This window comes from Gracilinanus agilis, chromosome 2 (assembly GCF_016433145.1).
Source record: "Gracilinanus agilis isolate LMUSP501 chromosome 2, AgileGrace, whole genome shotgun sequence".
Taxonomy (NCBI): Eukaryota; Metazoa; Chordata; class Mammalia; order Didelphimorphia; family Didelphidae; genus Gracilinanus; species Gracilinanus agilis.
The window spans coordinates 678,669,944-678,692,704 of record NC_058131.1 but is presented as its reverse complement, the minus strand read 5'-3'; the positions used below and the strand labels follow the sequence as shown (position 1 = coordinate 678,692,704).

General features: G+C 43.6%; 1 protein-coding gene across 1 annotated transcript in view; it reads right to left on the bottom strand.

Annotated features, from left to right (window-relative positions):
- Positions 1-7,102, bottom strand: part of INSYN1 (inhibitory synaptic factor 1) — a 45,909-nt gene extending 38,807 nt beyond the window's left edge. The window contains exons 1-2 of the mRNA XM_044660259.1: positions 7,026-7,102; positions 5,190-5,325 (exon numbers count right to left, since the gene is read on the bottom strand). Of these exons, the coding sequence (XP_044516194.1) occupies positions 5,190-5,325; positions 7,026-7,102 (213 nt within the window). The remainder of the gene's footprint in view (positions 1-5,189; positions 5,326-7,025) is intronic.
- Between the last annotated feature and the right edge of the window lie 15,659 nt (positions 7,103-22,761).

The following is a 22,761-nucleotide window of genomic DNA, read 5'->3' as shown; positions in this document are numbered from 1 at the left end:
TCTCTCTGTCTCTCTCTGTCTCTCTCTGTCTCTCTCTGTCTCTCTCTGTCTCTCTGTCTCTCTCTGTCTCTCTCTCTCTCTCTCTCTCTCTCTCTCTCTCTCTCTCTCTCTCTGTCTCCCGTTTCTCTCTCTTCCATGCAAATGTTTGCATGTTATCTATTAGAATGTGAACTCCTTGAGGGAAGGGGCCATATTTTTGCCTTTTATTTCATCCCCAGGACTTAGCACAGTGCCTGTTACATTGCTAGTGTTTTTAAAAATGCATGTTGACATATTTACTCATGACATGTCTCTACTTACAAACTCTCCCCCCTCAGTTTCTCCAATTCTTCTCTATTTTTCAGGCTTACATAATTCTATATCTCCTCAAAGAAGCCTCTCTTGATTATTCCAGATGAAATTGATATTCTTCTTTGCCTTCCTATAGCTCTATACCCTGGCTGCTTGTGTGCTAATCAAGGACATTATAAAGGGTTCTGTTTTGTGTTTCTTGGACTTGGTTTCCCCAACCAGACTATGTCTTCCCTCTTGCCTCTTTTGCATGTTGTTTTCCTCCATTAGAATGTGAGCTCCTTGGGGACAGCTGAGTAGCTCAGTGGATTGAGAGCCAGGCCTAGAGATGGGAGGTCCTAGGTTCAGATCTGGCCTCAGACACTTCCCAGATTTGTGACCCTGGGCAAGTCACTTAACCCCCATTGCCTAGCCCTTACCACTCTTCTGCCAAAGAACAACATGCAGTATTGATTCTAAGACAGAACGTAAGGGCTTAAAAAAAGAATGTAAGCTCCTTGAAGCCATAGAACAGAGCTGGGCACTCAGCATTTGTTGGTCTTAATTGATGGAGTCAGAATTCTTGGGTTCAAATCTGACTTCAAAAACTTGCTGGGTGTGTGGTCCTGGGCGAGCCACTTAACTCCTATCTACCTCACTTTCTTCATATGTTAAATGGAGATAGTAATAACATCTAGTCCACAGAATTGAGATCAAATGAGATAATTTTTGTAAAGTCCAACACAGTCTCTGGCATATAGTAGGTACCTTTTTTCCTTTCTATCATCTTTACAACTAGACTATGTCTTCCTTTCAGCTTCCTGCAGTATTTAGAACAGGACTGGAGACTCATAGAAGATAGTAGAGTTTTAGTGCAAAGAGTGATTTTGAGGCAGAAGAGCCAGGGTTCAAATTCTAAGGTTGCCACATATTACCAGCATGACCTTGTGTAAGCTGCTTCTTCCCTCGGGGCCTCAGTTTCCTCATTGATATATTATCTATTTATGAAGGAGTTAGATTTTATCATCTTCGAGGGCTCTTTGAGCCCTAAATTCTCTGAACCTTTGTATTGTTGACTATGTGGAGGTTTCCATGGAGAAAAATGCCACTGTTCAGGGTGCTGATACTACCTGTTCACGACTAAGGAGAATATACAGTTCTATCTGGAGGTACTGAGGTAAACCAACATTTATATGGTTTGCAAAGCACTTTTATAGATTATCTCCATTCATCTCTACAATGACCTCATGAACTAGCATCTAAAGATATTCTTATCCCTATTTCATAGATGAGAAAACTAAGCCTCAAAGAAATGAAGTGACTATGGCAAAAATGTCAGAGGGATTTGAAGTAGTCAGAGCTTTCCTGACTTCAAGTACAGAGCTTTGCTGACTGTCTTCCAAAGGGATTCAACCCAATTCATCACCTTCTTCAAGTATGATACAGCAGTAAGTGTCAGAAGGAGGCACTGAGGGGCAGCTGGGTAGCTCAGTGGAGCTGAGTGAGAGCCAGGCCTAGAGATGGGAGATCCTAGGATCAAATCTGGCCCCAGACACTTCCCAGCTGTGTGACCCTGGGCAAGTCACTTGATCCCCATTGCCTACCCTTACCACTCTTCTTCCTTGGAGCCAATACACAGTATTGACTCCAATGCGGAAGGTAAGGGTTTTTTTAAAAAAAGGAGGCATCGAACCCAAGTCTTGTAGAATCCATAGTCAGCTCTCTAGCCTCTATAACACACTATCTCTCTGTGGAACCTGGAACTCAAAGAGAAAAACAGAAACTGCCCTCCCCCCCTAGAAGTTTATATTCTACAGACTGATCATCCCCTTCTGTCCTATCCAAGTTTGGGTGCCTGGGAACAGAAATACAGAAATCTCTAATTATTGCAAATTTAATGGAATTTAAGCTTCTCTCTCAGGGACGTTGGGGACTGTCTCCATTTTCAGATAGGAAAGCTAAGATACAGAGGACTGAAGGATCTTATCAATTAGGGAATCCCATTCTTACACTAGGAAAGTGACCAACTGACACGTTCAGCCTTGGATGTCATCTTGTCTAACCTTCTTGATAAGGGTTACCTCAGCTGGGGAGGTTAAACAAAGTTTCTGTATCAGGTTAAGAAAGCTCCATCATGAGAAAGTCTGAACTGCTTGGGTGGAGGCAGAGGGATGCTTGATATCATGCCCAGTACTTCCCATAGCTGGGCTTTGGTTTCTTCATCTACAAAATATTTGGAGTGGGCAGAGCTGACCTCAGAGTCAAAAAGGTCTGAGTTCAAGTCCTTCTTCAGAGATATACGGGTTGTGTGACCCTAGGCAAATCACTTAAACTCTAAGTGCCCCCATGTGACTCTCTAGGGGTACAGATTATGGAGCAGATATTTATCAGGCTACAGAAATGTGGGCCCTGGAGGTGTACTTTCACTTAACCCCCACAAGGCACCCCCTTCACCATGCTATGGACTTGAAAGCATGGGATGGCATGGAGCAGCTCAGAGAAAGAAAAACCCATTTAAAGGATTGTCTGACCCATTTGATAAGGACTGCCAGATGCTACAGCTCTAAGTTAAGCAGGATGCAGTATCTTATACAAAAAACGTATGGCATGAATATTTGTCCAGGTAAAAGGGCTGGTAGCAGCTAACTTCCCCTGGAAAGTCAAGGAGCCATGGAAGTGCATATCTATAAGCTCTACTACTTGGGAGGCTAAGGCTGATGGATCTCTTGAGCTCCAGAGTTCTGAGCTGCAGTGAACTAAGCTGCTTGGGTATCCATCCTAAAAGTGACATGAATGGAATGAGTTCCTGGAATTGAGGACTTCCATGTTGCCTAATGGAAGGTGAACAGACCCAGGTTAGAAATGGAACAGGAGGAAGAACTACAGGAGCAGAAACACAGAAGAAAAACAACCGCTTGAACACATGGGTTGATACGGACATGATTGGGGATGTAGACTCTAAACGACCACCCTAGTGCAATTATCAATAATATGGAAATAGGTATTGATCAATGACACATATTAAAACCAGTGGAAATGCACAATGGCTATAGGGAGGAGGGTTGGGGAGTGAAGGGGAAAGTAAGAACATGAATCTTGTAACCATGGAAAATTTTTCTAAAAAATAAAAATTAAAAAAAAGTAATATATGAATACCAACTTAAAAAAAAAGCAATAGGACAGGTCCAAGCTTCTATGTTGATTAGTAATGGGATTGGCTAGAATAGCCGTGTACTTCTAGCCTAGATGGGATAAGGAGGCCTAGTTCTTAAAAAAAAAAAGCCAAGGAGCAAGGTTGGTCTTATCCTTAAATGGAATAGGCAGTTGCCTACTTGGTATGATAAAAGGAATTTTAGGGAGGAACCCTCCCTAGAAATATCTCCATCCCCTTCTCTCACATTACTTGAAATTCCTCCATTAGTATTGTGGTGGATTTAGAATCTCTCTATATGTACCGGTTCCAAAGGGGAGCACACTTAGTCTCTCCCACGGCAAGAAGAATAAGGTTGTCAGAGCCTCCCTTCCAGAGGGTCCTGAGCTCCTAGAGAGAGGATGGAGGGAAATAAAAGAAGGGAAGGGTGTTAGCAACAGACTTTGGGATTTCAGAGAATTGGGTAGGGACCCAAAGCAGCCAACTGTATTTACAGTTCATTGTAAATGTCCTCAGAATCCCGGGGAAGCCCAAGGTCTGTTGACACTGAATCTGTAGCTCTCTTCCACCTGGGATGCGAATGTGGCTGCACACTTGGGGCTGCACCAAGAGGGAGAAGCCCAGCTTTGTGTTGGTAAAACTACACCTAAATGAAGAAGGGGGTGTTGGGAGTGAGTAGGCCAGGGATGAAGGATGCAGCTGACATGAGGAAGAGAACTGGCTCCTGGCCTCCCTTCTCCCTGCATACTATTCTGTGCCTGTGCTCCCATTTAGCCTTTCAGCTCCAGATTCCCTGGGGCCAGCACTCCCACTTCCTCCCTGGGGCTTCTGCTCCCTTGAAGCTAAGGAGGCAAAGCATGTGCCCCTCCCTTCTGGAGGCTTCCAATAGGCTCCGGGGAGCAGTGACCCCTGCATCCATCTCTCTCCAGCAGCTGGGCAGCCCCTTCTTACCTCACCTGACAAAGCATTTCTCTTCTCTGCCTCCCTTTCCTCCTGCCTCTCTGGCTCCGTGGGCAGCTGGGTTATGTAATTGGGGAACTGCATTATTTATGACCAATGATTATTTTTTAATTCTGTGATTATGTTATTTATTATCTTTCTGGGATGTGGGGGGGGGGGGGAGGTGACGAGAGCGCCGTGATTCATGGTTTCCATTCGGCCACTCTGACTAATTGGCCAGAGTAGTTGGGTGAATCCGCCTGGATGAGGAGATGAAGGGGGGAAAGGAGAGGAAGGCAAAGGAAGGGGATCAACTTTGTTATTGCCGAGCTGCGGATGATGGAGCTGACCCACTTTGGCACAGACTCTGCGGTCCCTAGCGCCTCCCCAGCTCCAATCACGCCTTCTGCCTGGACACATTTATCTAACACTCACACTCTAGGTGGCTTTCCCAGCTTTGCTTCACACACTGCTCAGCAGGGATGTGATGGCATAGTCTGACTGGCAAAGATCCGCTGCCGCCGCTGCTCTCTCCGGCCCCGTGAACACCTGGCTAGTGCCTCGGCTTCCACAGCAGCCAGGGACACAGTCCGCTCCCCAGCCCCCACCTCCACTCCCTCTCTCTCTCCTGCGTGGGACTCTCATGTCAGGGGTGGCCCCAGGGGACTCGTCCTGGCTTTGAAAGGGAACTGGAGGGAAGTCCCTTGCTGAGAGCCAGTGTGGAGCTGGAGGAAACACTGCAGGCAAATCCAGGATTCCTCCGTGCCTCGCCTGACCGCGTGCCCCTTGCCCTCGGGAACCCCGTAGTCTAGTTGGGGAGACAACTCACATGCAAAATGCTCAGAAGATGACCAAGAACTCGCATATTTAGCTCAGGGGGAAGGGCCTTGCGGGCTCCAATCTGGTCTAGGAAGGCTCCATGGAGGCAGCAGAATGTAAACTGGACCCTGAAAGGCAGGTGAGAGCTGGAAAAGGGGAGAGGAGGAGGGAAGGAGAGGGGCTCGGAAAACCTTAAGGAACCATTTCAATCTTCAAATAATTATGGTTATACAGGGTGTGAATGGGGGAAGAAGCTGCTACCCAGCAGGGAGACGGCTACATAATCCAACGAGCAAAGTTTGGCTGCTAGTGATCTCTGTCTCTGGGAATACCTGGCTGGTGTCTCAGCTTCTACACTGGCAAATTCAAAAAATGCATGCGTGTGTGTGTGTGTGTGTGTGTGTGTGTGTGTGTGAGAAAGAGAGACAGAGACAGAGAGACAGAGAGAGACACAGAGAGAGTCTATATGTGTATGTGTGTGTGTGAGAGATAGTGCAAGAGACAGAGAGGGAGATATGTTTGTGGGACACACACCCAGATAGAATTAAGATAAAACAAAGATTAGAATAGAGAGTGAATTTTAGGAGGAAGGGCAGAGAGCCAAGATGCCCCAAGGTGGAGGTGAGAATAATTAAAATGACTAAAAAAGTCCTATAATAAAGACAGGGATTGGATCTATGATTTCATTGGCATAGGACATTCCCAAAGAAGAAAACTCTCTCCCAAGGTAGATCATCACCTTTTCTTCAATTGAACACCTTACTTGAGAAAGAGAATAAACTTCTATACAGTACCTACTAAGTTCTAGTCACTTTACAAAGTTCTTTACAACTATGATCTTATTATATCCACATAATGGTAGATGCTGTTATTTTCTTCATTTTACTGTTGAGGAAACTGAGGCAAACAGTTTAAATGACATGCCCAAGATTACCCAGCTAGTGTCTGAAGCTAGATTTGAACTCAGGTCTTCTGAGCTCCAGGCCCAGAGCTCTATCCACCATGTCACCTAGCTGCCTCAGTGCCTTGGGCCAGGGTTACCCAGTCAGCATGTGTCAGAGGCATGACTTGAACCCTTGGTTCCAAGGAGAGCTCTCTATTCTCTAAACCCTGTGGACTCTCAATAACAACAATAAAAACTAAAATTTACATATACTTTAAGACTTAAGTAGCCTTACTTAACATACACTAGATAATTTAATCCATACTGAGAGGTAGGTGCTGTTAATTCTTTTTAAAAATTAAAAAAAAATTTAATTAAAAACAAACCCTTACCTTCTATCTTAGAATCAATACTGGGTATTGGTTCTAAGGCAGAAGAGTGGTAAGGATAGGCAATGGGGGTTAAGTGACTTGCCCAGGGTCACACAGCTAGGAAATGTCTGAGGCCAGATTTGAATCCAGGACCTCCTGTCTCTGGGCCTGATTCTCAATCCACCGAGCCACCCAGCTGCCCTGGGTGCTGTTAATTCTTATCCTTTTTTTTTTTTTTATTAAAGTAAATGAGTAACAGAGGCTCACAAAGGCTCATGGGCTTGCCCAGAGTTACAAGTTGTTAAGTGTCTGAAGAAGGATTTGAATCTAGGTCTCCCTAATTTAAAGTTCATCAGTCTAGCCAATAAGTGATGATGCTGAGACCAGTCCTGGGTAATGGGAAGACAGCTTACTGTCCATGCTGGACGGGGCTACATGAGATGATTGACTGATGTGGTCAGGTCTGTCCCTTGACATGGAACAAGACAAGGTAGATGGAAATGACAATGGAATTGAGCTTCCTGTTCTCTCCTATGCATTCGAAGCCTTGGGTAACATTAAGGCCTGACATTTACCAATGATATCAAAATACTAGTCTGAAGTCTTCTGGAAAGTCAGCTCAGAGTCGATCCCATCTGATGCTTTCTCAGCCTCAGACTTTAAGGCCATGGTGGAAAGACCAATGGCTTTGGAGTCAAAAAAGATGAATGGGAGTCCTAGCTCTGACTTAATAATTATGTGTGTGTGACCTAGTTTTCCCATCTGTAAAATGGGGATATAATATTTGCATTAATTCGTCTACATGGTTGTTGTGAGGAAAGTGTTTTAGAAACCAGAAAGCTGTTATAGAAATGTGAATCATTTTTTAAATTAAAATTCCTTTTCCATTTCTTGGCATCCCGAGGGCTGGACAATATTTATCCTAGGCTCCACCTGGTTCCTGGGACATAACAACTTTAAACCTGCCTGGAATTTTCTCATCTCATCCTTCCAACTCTTCATGGCCTTCCTCTTTCCTTCAAAATTCGGTCCCAAACTCACTCTCTCCAGGAAAACCTTTGTGATCAAACCTTCACCTCCTCTAATCACTCCCTTGTTCTGTGTCCCTGATGTAGACATGGACTCAGAGGGCTATCAGGGCTGGAATGATCTAGCCTCCACATTTTTCAGAGGAGTAAACTAAGGCACAGAGGGGATTCACTTATTCAAGGTATTACAGATGATAGAGACAAGTCCCTCGATAGCCAGTCCTATTCTCTAGGTTATGTAAAAGGCCTCCCATGGGTAAGGCATCCCACCAAGGGTTCTGCAAAGCAATGAATACACAATGTCCTACATGAACTTTCTCCTCATGAACAACAGCTTAGGGTGCTGGTGTTCTATGGGATCTTATGAACCCCAAAGGAAGACTCACTAGTTAAATCAGGAAAGAGAATCAAGGAAGCTCAGAGGCTAATTGGTCCAGGCCATACATGTGCTAGAATCTCCTCCAAGACATACGCAACCCTTGGCCATCCAGCCTCCCCTTGAAGACCTCCAGTCTTTGACAGTCAAAGACTTGAACATACAGTGGATTTTCTGGGTTATGAGTTTTGCCTCCCCAAGCAGAATGAGGTGCCCAATGATAATGACCCCATTTTTAGCATCTCTTCTCTAGCAACAGTCACCAGACTGGACATACAACAATCTTGATGGTAGCACATTGATTTAATTTTTACACAGGAAACTCTTAGAATTTCAGTGCTATACGTAGGGTGCTGTTTTTGACCTGGTGACGTAGAAACACCATCGCCAACCATTAGGAATTCCCTGAGCTCAACCTTCTGGCCAAGTCTTGGCTCAAATGAGCATTTAATAAACATGTGTGTAACAATACAATGTTGGTGAACAGAGATACTCAGGGAGAATAACTCAGTGTTTGCCTTTCTTGACACCCCCAAGAGTTAACACAGTGCCTACAACTTAATAAATGCTTGTTGACTGACTGACAAATGGCCTAGAAACAAGAAGTCTACAGAGCCCGTCCTTCCACATAGCTCTATTGCTTTCCCCTCTACCACAGCCCAGCCACTCCAGAATAATGGACCAGCTGAAATATCAGCCCCCAATGGGCTTTCCCTACTTTTATATGCTGCCTTCCGGTGGGCTCAGGATGAGAGAGAGGCTGGTAACCTCCCCGGAAGCAGCTACTGCCTTCCTGTCCCACAAATCAGCAGCCTTGCTTTCCTGACTGTGATCAGTCATGACAAAATAGAAGCATTCATGCCTGGACATGAGCTAAAGGGGATGAGATTTCTAAGAAGCACCACAAAAAGGCTTGGTTTTACAGATGGCAGGAGTGATGCTTTTCCATTTAATGTTGCCCTTCCCTCTCCACACACATTGATAATCCTGAGATTGCCTTCCTCATCATAGGTGCTGATAGTGACCCATATATACCCTTTATTTCATCAGAATCTTGCCCAGTTTCCCATTTGTTCTCTTGGCATTCTCCTGTTTTTCTTTCCATTCCACAGAAGGGAAAGCTGAGGCCAAGAGGAGGGCTCTGAAAATGAGAATGTTCTGATGGAATGGGAAGAAACATGGGAAAATCTCTTCCCCTGCCTCCCCCCCAAGACACATCTCCCTCTCCCCTCTCTACTTCCTCTTCTCCCCTACACAAGAAGACCAAGCCCCTTAGGGCTTTCTCTGCAGAGCCCCCAGGGTAAAAGAGATACAGGTGTTTCTCAAAGACACACATCAAAGGAAACTCTATTGGCTAGCAGCCATTCAGACTCCTTCTCTTCTGGTCTCAGAAGCCTTCCTCCCCCTCCTCCATCTTCATCACTGGGCCTCAGGGTTTCTCATCAATATGTCCTGGCCACTTTGCTCCAGCAACGCTGTATTCAAAGACACAGAAATGGGTCTGGTCTTAGGTTCAAGGGCTTCTAGAGCTAGAAGCGAACTTCAGAGATCATCTGGTTTGGCCGTGTCATTTGACAGTTGGGGAAGTTCTTGAATCTAGATCCAGCTCAAGGCTGTGAATGGCCCAGATAGACCTAAAGTGTGGGTTGGAACTTCCCCAATATCACACAGAATTAGCAGAAGAGTCAGGTTTTTCTGACTTCTAGTACAGTACTTCCTCTCCAGCTTGACTTCGACCTTCATTTAAGTCTGCCATCTTGGAGCCTTCAAGGGCCAAAGGCTATTGAAAATTTCCTACCAACTCTGCCTTTCTTCTGGCACTGCTTGGTCCTGGAAGAAAAGGAGTTTTGGAAGCCTGCCCCTCCCCCTATCAGTGAATGCCATCAGCACTAAGCGGCATTACTATCTGGTAGACTCCCGTTGCCTTAGCAACCTGCCAAAGATTCTGGTAGAGGCACATGGGATAAAAAAGAGGGACTTGGTTCTTTCTGTCCCTGCTTCCCATTCAAGCACATGGACAGGCAGCCCAGGTGTTCTTGGAACGCCTTCATCCTCAGCTTCTCTCTCTCCCTCGTCAGCTCTTAGTGCCGGTTTGTTTTTCTCCTGGAGTTTCTTAAACATCTGGAAATCTCTGTTCTTTCCTGATTCTTGGACTCACTTTTTGGTTCAGAGACCCTAAAATGAGGATTGAGGGCAAAGTGGCAAAGTGGCTTTGGGAAGCCCTTCATCCGGGGATGACCTCAGACATGGCTGGGTTAGATGGACATCTACATGTGAGCTAATAAAGTGAGAACCCCTTGCCTTTCCTGAATGTCCATCATTAGGACTTTGTTTGCTACTAAGTCCTCACATCTGCTTACACTTCTCCCTGTCCCTGGAATGTTTACATTCTCCCTTTTACCAGCTGAATTCTAATCTGGTCTTTAAAACTCAATTCCTAGCAGCCAGATTGAATGACTTGATGTTCCCAGTCCGTGACATTCTGGTTCCTTCCTTCTACCATCCCTAGGATGCTCCCTTTCCCAGATCAATTCATAGTTCAGGTCAAGGATTGCTTTCTCCATTTGGATCTATTAAGAGAAATAAGTACCTCCTTCACAATGACTTTAATACTTTAGTTTTGCTTATTTGCTTATTTGCATAGGACATCTCCTCCCTAACTCAAGCAGAATATAAGTTCCTTGAGGGCAGGCACCTTTTTTCATTTCTGTTTTTACATTGTAGCACCTGGGCTGCCAGCATAAGCACAGTGCCTGGCAGATAAATGCTTGTTAAAATTCAATTGAATAAAAAAATTCATGTCCTTTAGGAAGTCTTCTCTCTTCCTTCTGGTCAACAATCATTTTCCCATTCAGCTCTCACAGAGAATGTTGCTTTATAATCACTGATTATATGTTACTGATTTTTTTCCCCCAACCAGATGTGTGATTTAACCGGGCAGGAAACTTCCATTGAGGAATTTCCTTTTACTTGGGCTGATCGGCACCTTATAAACCTTAGAGAGTTATCTAAGGGGCACTGAGAGACTTGCCCAGGGTTACAAAGCCAGTCTGGGTCAGAGGCTGGACTTGCACTTAGGTCTTCCTGTGGAGAAAGCACTGGGCCTGGAGTTAGAAAGACCTGTTCACATCCACAGACTAGCTGTGTGTGTCTCTAGGCAAGCTAATGGGGATAATAATAGCACCTACTTCCCAGAGTTGTAAAGATCAAATGAGATAATAATTGTAAAGAACTTAGCATAGTTTCTGGCATTTAGTGAGCAACATATAAATATTGCATTATATTATTATTATTATTACTACTACTAACTTCCCTAGGCTCTATGCCAGTGATGGTAAGCCTTTTAGGCGGGTGATGTGAGAAATATCCTCAGGTGAAGGATTGGGGAACAGCCTGGCCCTGTTTCCCTCTGGCTTTCTAGTAAGGAACTCTGCCAAACTCTGTGCTGGGGTCATGGCACACATGCACACAGAGAGGGCTCTGAGTGCCCCCTCTGGCACACATGCTATAGGTTCACCACCATAGCTCTATGCTATGTTGCCTCACAAGAATTACTATACACAGAAGAAGCTACCGGCACATTTCCTGTCCTTCTATTTGACTACGAGCTCCATGAGGGCAGAGATTTTGTCATCTAAACTTTGCATCTTCCTCTGAGCCTCGTATAGTTCTCTGCAACTAAAAGGCTCTTTTGCCATGTTTATTGGATTGAACAGAATCTGATTAGCTCGCTATTACCCTGGAGTAATATAGATTAGTGGGAAGAGTAATATGGATTACTGGGAAATCAGTATATCCCATTTCTACTTTAGGCTCTGCCATTCATTCTCTGTGTGACTGAATTCAAAGAGGGTGAGGACCCTCTTTTGTCCTCACTTTCCCCATTTTTCAAATCCAGACAGGGACTCAATGATTTCCGAGGTACCTTCTAGCTCATGGCATGCTTTGCAGACATTACTATGCTATAGAAATGTTAGCAGCTATTATGATTTCTAGAAGTTCTTAACTCAGACCCAGCTCAGGGCTATGAAATGGTCCCAGGTGGACCCAAGTGGTTACTGGTTATTCTTGAGAACTTTGGTGCCTGGTAGGGAGGATGGAGAGAGATGAAGGGAAAAGATGTCTTCAGGGAGAGAAAATGACCAGACCACTTGCCACTAATAGCATCTTTTGGATTATGAATTTGAGAAATGCCAGACCAGATTGGTTTCCTACTATCTGTCAGGCTGCCCCAGGGACTCTGTAGCAAGCTCTGTAGGGAGCTCTGTAGAGCAATCCCTTCTTTCTAACCCTGCTGTGGTGTGTGTGTGTGTGTGTGTGTGTGTGTGTGTGTGTGTGTGTGTGTGTTATTTTTCATTTCTTTCTTTCTTTCTTTTAATGGCAGAGGGTAGGGGCAGAGACAGAGATGTTCTATGTTTCCACCCACTCCACTGATACAGTCTGGTGCCCAAAGCCCTAAGCTGGGAAGCAGGATTTAGAGGAAACCACATGCTTTCCAAAGCCTACCAAAAGCCCCAGAACCTGGAGCAACAAGAACAAATCAATACTGGCCAGCCTTGGCTCAAAGACAATAGGTTTGGAGCTGTGGATTGCCAGGATCTCTTGAAGGGATGGGTTTGATAGAACTCAAGGGTGAGAGCAACACAAATGAAGCTGATCTAACACCAAGGCACAGACTAAAAGAATTGCAAAGAACCTCAGAGACCATTTATTCCAATTCATACCCGAATAAAAATTCACCCTATTGGATACCTAACAAATGGTCACTCATTCCATTCTACCAATAGAGATCTCTAATGTTAGATCATTTTTCTTGCATCAAACCTAAATTTTCTTCTCTGGAACTTCCACCCATTTCCCCTCTGAAAGTGAGAGTGCACTCCTAATTCTGTCTCCTGGGTCAAACAGTCCCAATCACAGCCTATTATTTATGACATCCCTACACATACTTGAAAATAGCTACCATATTCTTCCCAAGTCTTCTCTTCTCCAGGCTAAACATCCCCAGATCCTCCAACCAATCAACCAATCCGACTTGGGCATATTATCCAGTGTACTCATCATACTAATTTTCCTCCTCTGGACACACTAGTTTGCCATTGTCTTTCCTACAATGTGGGGGTCCAGAACTGAACAGAATCCTTTAGCTGTGGTCCAATAAAAACTTCCCCATCCACTGAGTAGGTTCCCTCCTCATGAGAAGTCTTCAAACAAAAGATACAAGGAAGGAAAAAAGAATTTACTAAGCACCTAACTGCCAGGCACTGTACTAAGTACTTTATAAATATCTCAGTTGAACCATAAAATGATCCTGGGAGATAGGTGTTACTGTTATCCCCATTTTACAGATGGGGAAAATGAGGAAGGCAGAATCACACAACTAGTAAGTGTCTCAGATTGGATTTAAACTCAGGCCCAATGCCTTATTCTTTGTACCAACTAGTTACCTCTAAAGGGTAAATAAGCAATAGAGAGGATTCTTTTTTGACTAACATTTTATTTATTTCTCCAATGACACACAATAATCATTTTTAGCATGCAGTCTTCCAAATGTTAAGATCCAAATTCTTATAGAGAGGATTCTTGCTTAAGAATAGGCTAGACCCAGATATCTCTGAGATCACTGTTAATACCTAGGCCATTTGATTCTGTGTCTCTCTATTTGAGAAATTCTTGATCCCAGTGGTTCTATGGGTCTTCTGGAAGCAGAAAGAGAACCCTGTGAGACATCCTGAATCCTCTTCATTTTCTATACTCTCTGGGTAATCTTATCAGTTCCCATGATTCCAATTATAATCTCTATGCAGATATTTCCAAATCTACATCTCCATCCTTCACCACTCTCAAGAGTTTCCTACTGGATGTCTCCACCTCGCTATATCCATAGGGATCTCAAACTCAACATGTCTGAAACAGAATTCATTATCTGTCCTTCTATATCCAGCCTAACTTCTAATTTCTCTATTCCTGTAAAAGACACCAACATCCTTTGTGCTCAGGTTTGTAAACTAGAAATAATCTATGACTCTTTAGTCTCCCTCACTGCCACCTTAAGACTTCAGTGTTACCCTCTACTTCTCACCCATACTCACCCTACATAACCAATCTGTGGCTTCTGCCTTTATTACTCTCATAAATAGTTCTTTCATTTCTTTGCTACTGTTCCTAATCTGGCTCAAGCTCTCATAACCTTCATAAATTTAGCCCATTCCCATCTTTCTAGTTTTGCTAATATTTTATTCTCTCCATGTACTCTACAATGCAGTAACACCAGATCTTTTGATCTTCTTGTTCATACTACGCATGGCATTCTTTGCCTAGTTTACTGGCTATTCTCATGCCTAAAATACTCTCCCTCCTCTTTTCTGTCTTTTGGCTTTTTTCAAGTCTTAGCTTAAATCCTACCTTCTCCTGGAGGCCTTTCTAGCTCTCACTTACTGATAGTACCTTTCCTTTAAGATTATCTACTACTGCTCTTCATACTACTTATATGTTGTATAAGTTCATTCATTTCAGTTGTGTCCAATGCTTTGTGACTCCATTTGAGGTTTTCTTGGTGAAGATACTGGAGTGGTTTGCCATTTTCTTCCCTAGCTCATTTTACAAATAAGGAACCTGAGGCAGAATTAATTAAAATGCTCAGGGTCAGACAGCTAGTAAATTTCTGAGGCCAGATTTGAACTCAGGTCTTCCTCCAGCCCTGTGCTCTATCCACTGTGCCACCTCTATGTACATAATTGTTTTTATGTTATTTCTATTAGAATGTCAGTTCCTTGAGGCCAGGGGCTATAGATATATTTTTACATTTTTTATTTTTATCCCCAGCACTTTGTATAGTGCCTGGCACGTAGTAAATGCGTAATATGTGCTTTCCAAGTGACAGACCACATCCATTCTATGCAATCAGTTACTGAATCTTGCCAATTCCACTTCTCCAACATCTGTCATATTTTTCCTTTTCTTTCCATTCATACCCAAACCAAAGTCCTCATCACAGCTCACCTGGACTACTGCAATATGTCCTAAATGGTCTCCCTGCATTCAGCCTCTCCCCCTCTTCCATCCAACTTCTACACAGCTGCCAAATGGGTATTCCTACAGCACTACTTTAACATTACTTAAAGGAGAAAGTCTTAGAATCAAAGGCAAAGATGCTCTGGATTGATTCCAAGGTACCGGAATCCCCAGGAAGCTGAAATGGGTGCTCCACAATGTCTAATGTCCACAGCTAGATCCTCCACTTCATCTTTTCAAAGTTTCCATTTGAGTAGCCCATGTACTTGTGCCCATTTCTCTCCTTCCTCAGAAAGTGGCATCTCTTTCACCCTTCTAATGCCAGTCTGTGGGACTGTCAGGTTTGGGAAGCTGCAGAAAGGACTGCCAGGGCCCATCATTCTAGCCCAATTAATGTCTCTCCACTTCAGGGACCCTGGTTACATGGACTTTACATTTGCTTAAAATCCACCTGGCCCTGGAGAAATGTCACCCTGGGGGCAAATCCAGCCAGCTAATAGGGAAGAGGGGGGTCATACATTTTGGGGCTTCAATGCTGCCCAGAGGCAGGGCCAAGGACATAGGCACTTCATTTCTGTTAAGATGCTGGGAGAAGAAATTAAATCCAACACACACACACACACACACACACACACACACACACACACACACACACACACACACACACTCCCCAGCTCTTTGATCACTCTGTTTTGCAAAGACACCCAGTCCCACTGTTACTCAAGAAACATACCCCGCTCCAGGCAAACCTTTGCCCTTCCTGTCAGTTCTTCTGACTGTCCCCTCTGTTCCCTCCTTTTTAACTCCCCCTACATTTCTGGTTCTAGAAGCAATGGAGANCCGGGGCGCTCTCTGCGCCGTGGTGGGGCGGGGGCGCTGGGGGTCGCCGCGGTGTCCCATCCCCCTTCGGATCCGACTGCACCTCGCCGCACAGCTCCTTGGCACCAAGGGGGCGCCGGTTTAGCGTCCTCCTCTTCCCGGGGGCAGTCCGCGTCCTCCTCCTCCCGCCGGGCTCAGCGGGCTGCGGGGCGCGGGTGGGGGCGGGGAGGGGGTGGGAGCGAGCTTGGACCCAGGCGGGGGTGGGGGGGCGCACCCCGGCGCGCGCGCGCACACACACACACAAACACACTTAGCACACACACACAGAGCATACACAACACACACACAGCACAAACACGCGCGCACCCGAACACGCGCGCGCGGACACACACACACACACACACACACACACACACACACACACACACACACAAACTGCGAGCCCTGCGCTGCGCTGAGCCGGCCCCCCCACCCCCCCAGAGGTGCCCAGCGGAGGAGAGAGCCCCGCTGGGGGTTTGTAGCCTCCTCTTAGGGTTTTAACTCTTCAGCACCCTTAGGCTATCAGCAGAGCCGAGCTGGGCAGCTCTGGGTGCTTGGGTCCCCAGCCCATCCGCAAGGGAAGCCAGCCATGGGGCTGCGGGAACAGGAGCTCGCTCCTCCTTCCACAGGGACGGCGGGCAGTGCCTTTTCCAAATCCAGAGAAGGAAGAAGAGGAGGAGGATTGGAGAGCAGAATAGATCCTCCCCAGGCACCTCCGGGCCTCTCGGGCCACGGGCCGCTGTTGTCCCTGTCCCTCGATTCTGGGGGGACGGGCACAGAACCGCGGTGCTAGGGAGCCGGCTTGGCAGGCGGGCGGGCGGGCGGCTCTGCCTCCTGCTAGACTGGCAGCTCTGGGCGATGGCTCAGCTAAAGGCAGCCCAGCCTCTCTGCACTGTCAGAGAAGGGGGCCGGGCCGAGCCAAGCGGGGAGCCTTTAAAGCGACACACACTGCTTCTGACCCCCGGTTTCCTCCCCACCGGGCAGGCGGCGGGTGGGAGGAAGGGAGGAAGGGAGGCCCTCGTAGCCAATCTGATAAAATAATTGGAGAAGTAGTCTTAATGGATTCTAATGGATTCCTCTGTTCTCTTTCTTGCAGGTAACGGTCTGAAATTTAACTGGGGCCTTTTCGGAGACAATGCCCAAAGGAAGGAATTGTCCGTGGTAGAATTGTGGACGTAGTAAACTGGTAGGGGGGTTTGCATAAGCGTATTCCTTGGATCCACAATCACACCAACTTGGGAGCATCATCCAGGTATCATGATACCTGACAGCAAGGAGAATTTGCTATAGCAGGAGTTGGCAACCACATCAAAAACTGTGGAAATAGAGAATATAACTTTCTGAAGAACTGTGTTTATTTCATTTAATTTATGGAGAGACAAAGTGGTCAGGTGGATAAAGAGCTGGCCATGGTGCTAGGAAGCCCTGGGACAGAATCCCGTCCTCCCCCCTCCCTTCTGTCAGATACTGATGATTCGAGATGGAAAAGAAACTTCCACTCCTGGCATTCCAGGCAATTCTCTAGAACCAGGAGTTTTTACGTGTGTGTGTGTTATGGACCCTCCTGGAAGTCTGATGAAGCCAACGGACCCCTTTGCAGAAGAATGACTTTGAATGTATAAAATGAAAAAGGTTCACTGTGTTTTAACTTCTGGTTAAGGACTCTTGTAAACTAAGACTAAAAGTTATTGAAAAAGTGCCAATTTCCATTATTAAAAAGTTTCCTTGTTTGTTAGTCCCCTATCTCAGTAAAGTCCTAGGTCAAGCCTCTGGTTTATTTATCAAGTTATTTATATGTATTTAATTTATAAAAATTGACGGCTATGGCTATAGTGTTCTAGAACCTCCGCTGGAGCAGCTCAGCCCACTGCCCTATACACAATGGACATTTCATCAATTTCGGACTGCTTCTTTTTCCTGATAAATCATCAGTCTCTAGGCATGTAGAAGGCACTGAATAAACACTTATTGTTGAATAAATGAATGACGTTCAAGCAAATTGGGGCAGGTCAGACCAAGGGGGAATGACTTTCATTTCATCAAAAGTTTGTCCTCAGTGATCCAGCCTAGCTAATTTCAGAGGTTTCTAATAAGAAGGTGGGCCTCCAGGCAGGGATAATTAAAATACAAAAACATACCCGACAATTTGTGTGGTGTGTGTGTGTGTGTGTGTGTGTGTGTGAAAATCTATTTTGATGGAGAGACACTGCATCAATGAATTTAGGGATAATTGAAATAGAGAAATAAAGGACATTAATTTTGGAGTCAGAAGACCCAGATTCAAGTGGTGCAGAAAAAAAATGTGGGGTTGGACTTGGCCTTAGATACTGACATGAGAACATAGGAGTAATAGGAGCACAAAGTGAGTAAGAGGGTTGGGCTTGGATTCAGGAAGACCTGAATTCAAATCCAGCCTCAGACTCTTATTAACTATGTGACCTTGGGCAAGATACTTCACCTTTGTATGCCTCAGTCTTCTGATGTATAAAATAGGGATAATCACAGCACTTACCTCCCAGGATTGTTGTGAGGATCAAATGAGATAACATGAAGAACACTTTGTAAATCTTGAAATAAGGACAATGTAAGTGTTTGCTAGCATCATCATCATCATCATCATCACTACTAATATTATTATTTATATTACTAATATTTTACTTATATGATACTTATTAAATTACTTTTACTTATTACTACTACTATATTATTATTATTATTACTACTACTGTTTATATCATCATTACTACTGCTGCTACCATTACTACTACTACCACCACCACTACCAACACCACCACCACTACTACTTGTATAACATTGGGCAAACCACTTAACCTCGTTTCCTAATTTCAGTTTCTTCATCTGTAAAAAATGTGAGTGTTGGACTATATGATCTCTAAAGTCCCTTTCAGGGTTAGATTTCTGGCCTTGATCCTTCTTGTGATAACCAAGACAAACAAAAGTGATTATATAAAGAGAAATTATAACCTTAGAATTAATGAATTAAAAAGTAAAATACAACAGAAAGTTTAAATTATAATTATAATTTATTTAATAATTTAACTTAAATTATAATATTTAAGGCTCTAGCTAGAATGACCAACTCTGGTTTAAATAATAGAAGGAAAATCCTGAAGAATTACTATAGCTGCCCAACCCTCCTATTAGATTTGATAATAATAAAGATGATGATATGAATTATAATAATAACATTTATATAGTGCTTTAAAAGTATACAAAATACTTTATATGTGATATCTCATTTGATTCTTACAATAACCTTATGAGACAAGTGCTTTTATCCTCTTTAAAAAAAGATAAAACAACTTTCCCTTTCGTCTTGGAATCAATACCATGTTTTGGTTCCAAGTCAGAAGAGTAGTAAGGTCTAGGCAAACCAGGATCACACAGCCAGGAAGTGCCTAAGATCAGATATGAACCCAGAACCTTCTATCTCTAGGTCTAGCTCTCAATTCACTGAACCACTTAGTTATCCCCTGTTATCCCCATTTATAGATGAGAAAAATGAGGCAGGTAAAAATGAAATGGCTTGTTCAAGACCACACAGCCAGGTCAGATTTGAGGTCTTCTTGCTCCTAGTATTCTTATCTACTTTGTACTCCTAACATATCTCCCCTGGTTCTTAACTCTTCCATAGGACCTTCTCTTTCCTTGAATTCTTATCTATGCTTTCCTATAAGTCCTCCACAGAGGATCTACAAATATGCTAGAGGTCTTCTCTTGTTCTTTAAGTACCTTAGGGAACAAGCCCCCCATTGGAAGCCATTAGGGGACTGACTATCTCTGAGTGTCCTTGACACTAGCCAGAGCAGGCCTAAGGAATTCCTTTCTTGGTCTGGCTGGGATTCTAGTTCTCTTTAGGAGCAAAGCTCACAATTCTAGCAATAGGATGTTAAAGTAGGGATTCCTTCTAGGAGGAGAAAGAAAAACTGCATTCTCAAACCCCTTTCCTGGTGCTGTTTCCTCTTATAAACCTGTTTTATTTTCAAGACTTGGCTCAATTGCTATTTCCTCTGTGAGGACTCCTATTGTTAATACACTTTTCTACTTTAATTTGCCTCAAATTATACATACTTATTTATGTATCCATCTTCACCTATAATAACTTTTGCCTCCCATTCCTGTAGAATGTAAACTCCTAGAGGGCAGGGATTGATTGCTTTTTCTTTATTTATCCAGGGCCTTGCACATATCCATTACTTGATAAACGTCTGTGCAATTTGATTTATTCTAGTGCAACTTCATCATGCAGTTATAACAACTAATTGATTCATCATGGTGAAATGACTTGGCCATTGCCACATAGATAGTAAATAGCAAAGTTAGGATTTGTACTCAGATAATTATGGTACTGTGGAAAGAGTGCAGGATTAGGTGTTAGAAGATCTGGCTCAACCACTTATTGACTGTGTACCAATAGCTTCATTTTTCATAGTCTCATTTTGTACATTTGTCCAGCCAGGAACTTAGACTAAATTCTCTAGAGCAGGGGTCCTTAAAATGGCATCTGTGGAGAGATTTCAAGGAGTTTGTGAACTTGGATGGGAAAAATTCTATCCTTCCTTTCTCATCCTATATATTTTCTTTTATGCATTTAAAATATTATTCTAAAAAGAGCTCCATAGATTTCACCAGACTGTCAAGGGGGTCTAGGACACAAAAAGTTTAAGAACTGCTGCCTAGGGCATCTTTAAGATCCCTTCAAACTTGAAATCTCATGATCCTATTGATTGATTCTCTCTAAACACAGTGATGTTTTTCACTAAGATGCACTATTTCTAGCCTTCTGTAGAAGCTCCTGTTCAGAGAAATTGACCCAAAATGATGTTTTTTCTCCTCATTAATAGAAAGGATTTGAGTCTCCCCTTAAGAGAAACATTCTCTACTTACCCATGGACTGGTAAAGCACTGGAATTGTTCCTTAATTTACTCTCTCCGGAACTTGGGTTGGCCTATTCAAGGTACCCAAGGCTGTTAGCTGTCAGGATGATTGAGAGACCTTCAAGCCCATAAGATGATGGATTTAGAGCTACTGGGGACATTTGAGGTCATTTTGTCCAACCCCTTCAATTTTACAGATGAGCAAATTCATGCCTATGAAGATTAGGTGATTTGTCCAAGGTCATAGAGGTGGTATACATTAGAGGTGAGATTTGAACCCAGGGCCTTCCATTACCTATACAATACTCTTTCCATAATAATTCCATTTCCTTCCTTCCTTCTATCTCTCTTTCCTTCTTTCTTTCTCTCTCTTTCTTTCTTCCCTCCTTCCTTTCTTTGTTTCTTTCTTCCTTTCTTTCTTTCCTTCTTCCTTTCTTCCTTTCTCCCAGGGTCACATAACTAGTAAGTATTTAAGGCCAGATTTGAACATAGGAAGATGAGTCTTTCTGACTTCAAGCCTGGTGCTTTATCTACTTCACTATTTTAACTGCCCCTCCATTTGCTTTCAATCATTTTTTAGTTGTATCTGACTTGTGACCCCATTAGGGGTTTTCTTAGCAAAGATTCTGGAATGTTTGTCATTTCCTTCTCCAGATCATTTTATAGATGAGGAAACTAAGGCAAGCAAGGTTAAGTGACTTGCCTAAAGTCACATAGCTTCAAATGTCCAAGACTGAATTTGAACTCAGGAAGATGAATCTTCCTGACTTTAGGCTGCAAAATCTATCCATTGTGTCTCTAACTCCCCTCCCTCCAACCCAACACCAGGGAAGGGCTTTGTGTTTCATAGTTCCTAAGGCTTCTATATTCTCATATTTTTAGGAACCAAGTTATTCTTCTATTTGTGGTTTCACATTTTTGCTCTGAGGAGCTAGACGATTATCTGGTTTCTATAATGTCAGGATTTTGAATCAAGGACCAGGAGTTATCTTAGAAGTCTTCTAGTTCAATCCCCTTATTTTACAGTTGGGGAGACTGAGTTTCAGAGAAGTGGTGGGATAGCTTCAGGTCATACAAGTAGTAAGTGTCAGAGATAGGATGAGAGATGACTCAACAGAGCAGGCTTAGGAGGAGGTGAGAAAGGAGGGTAAACAAAAGAGAAAAAAAGAAAGCGAGCGTATGATAAAATTGAGTAGTGGCTAAATAGGGTTAGGAACCAAAGAGAGAAGGGAGACCAAAAGAGGAGGGAGGGGGAAGAATGAAAGAGGAATGATACTTTATAATTTTAAAAAGAGGAAGAAGGGAGGCAGAACAGGAGAGTGAGTGCCATGTAAAACTCCAAGCCATACTTCTATCCCCTTAATGTGATAAGTCAACACAAAAGCACAGACTCATTTATTTTGGCTAAAAGGCAGGCAAGGAAGTATTTAAAGGACTCTGTGTCTCACCAGCCACCAGTTTCAAACCCTGGTCTCAGAGGAGGGAAGCTGTCTTCTGTAGGTATATAGGCTCACTCTGCCAGGAGGTGCCCTGGAAGTCACTTAATGTGCCCCTCTGATTCCAGACAGACTAATGAAACTTATTTCGGTCTGTCAAAAGGTGAGTTGAAACATGAGAATAAGGAGAAAGGCGAAAGGTTGAGAAATCATGTCATATGAGGGCTATTTGAAAAGAATAAACTAGCTCCCACCTGTATAATTTTTTCCTTGTGATTTCTTCCCTATGTGAAAGGCTATGCCAGGAAGGGATCAAGCAGAAGTGGGGACCTGGTGAGTCTTGAAAATACAGTCAGGCTTGTTCAGAAATGCCTTGTATAAGAAGGAGTAGCTTCAGAGGCATGAATCATAGGAGTACAAATATCACACTGGGAAGGACCTTAGCAGTCATTTAGTCTAATCTCTTAATTTTACAGGTAAGGAAACTAAGGCCCAGATTTTTTTTCATAGTTATCTTTTTATTTACAACCATTATGTTTAATAGATATTTAACAAATGTTTGTTGAATAGATAAGTTGAAACATTAAATATTAGCTATACAAGTCATGCAAATATATAAATATCATCTATTGTTCCTCTGATAAATGATCATCCAACATCTTGAATATCTCTCAATGATGGGGAACTCCTTCATTAATAAGTAGAGAGTTTCCTTCC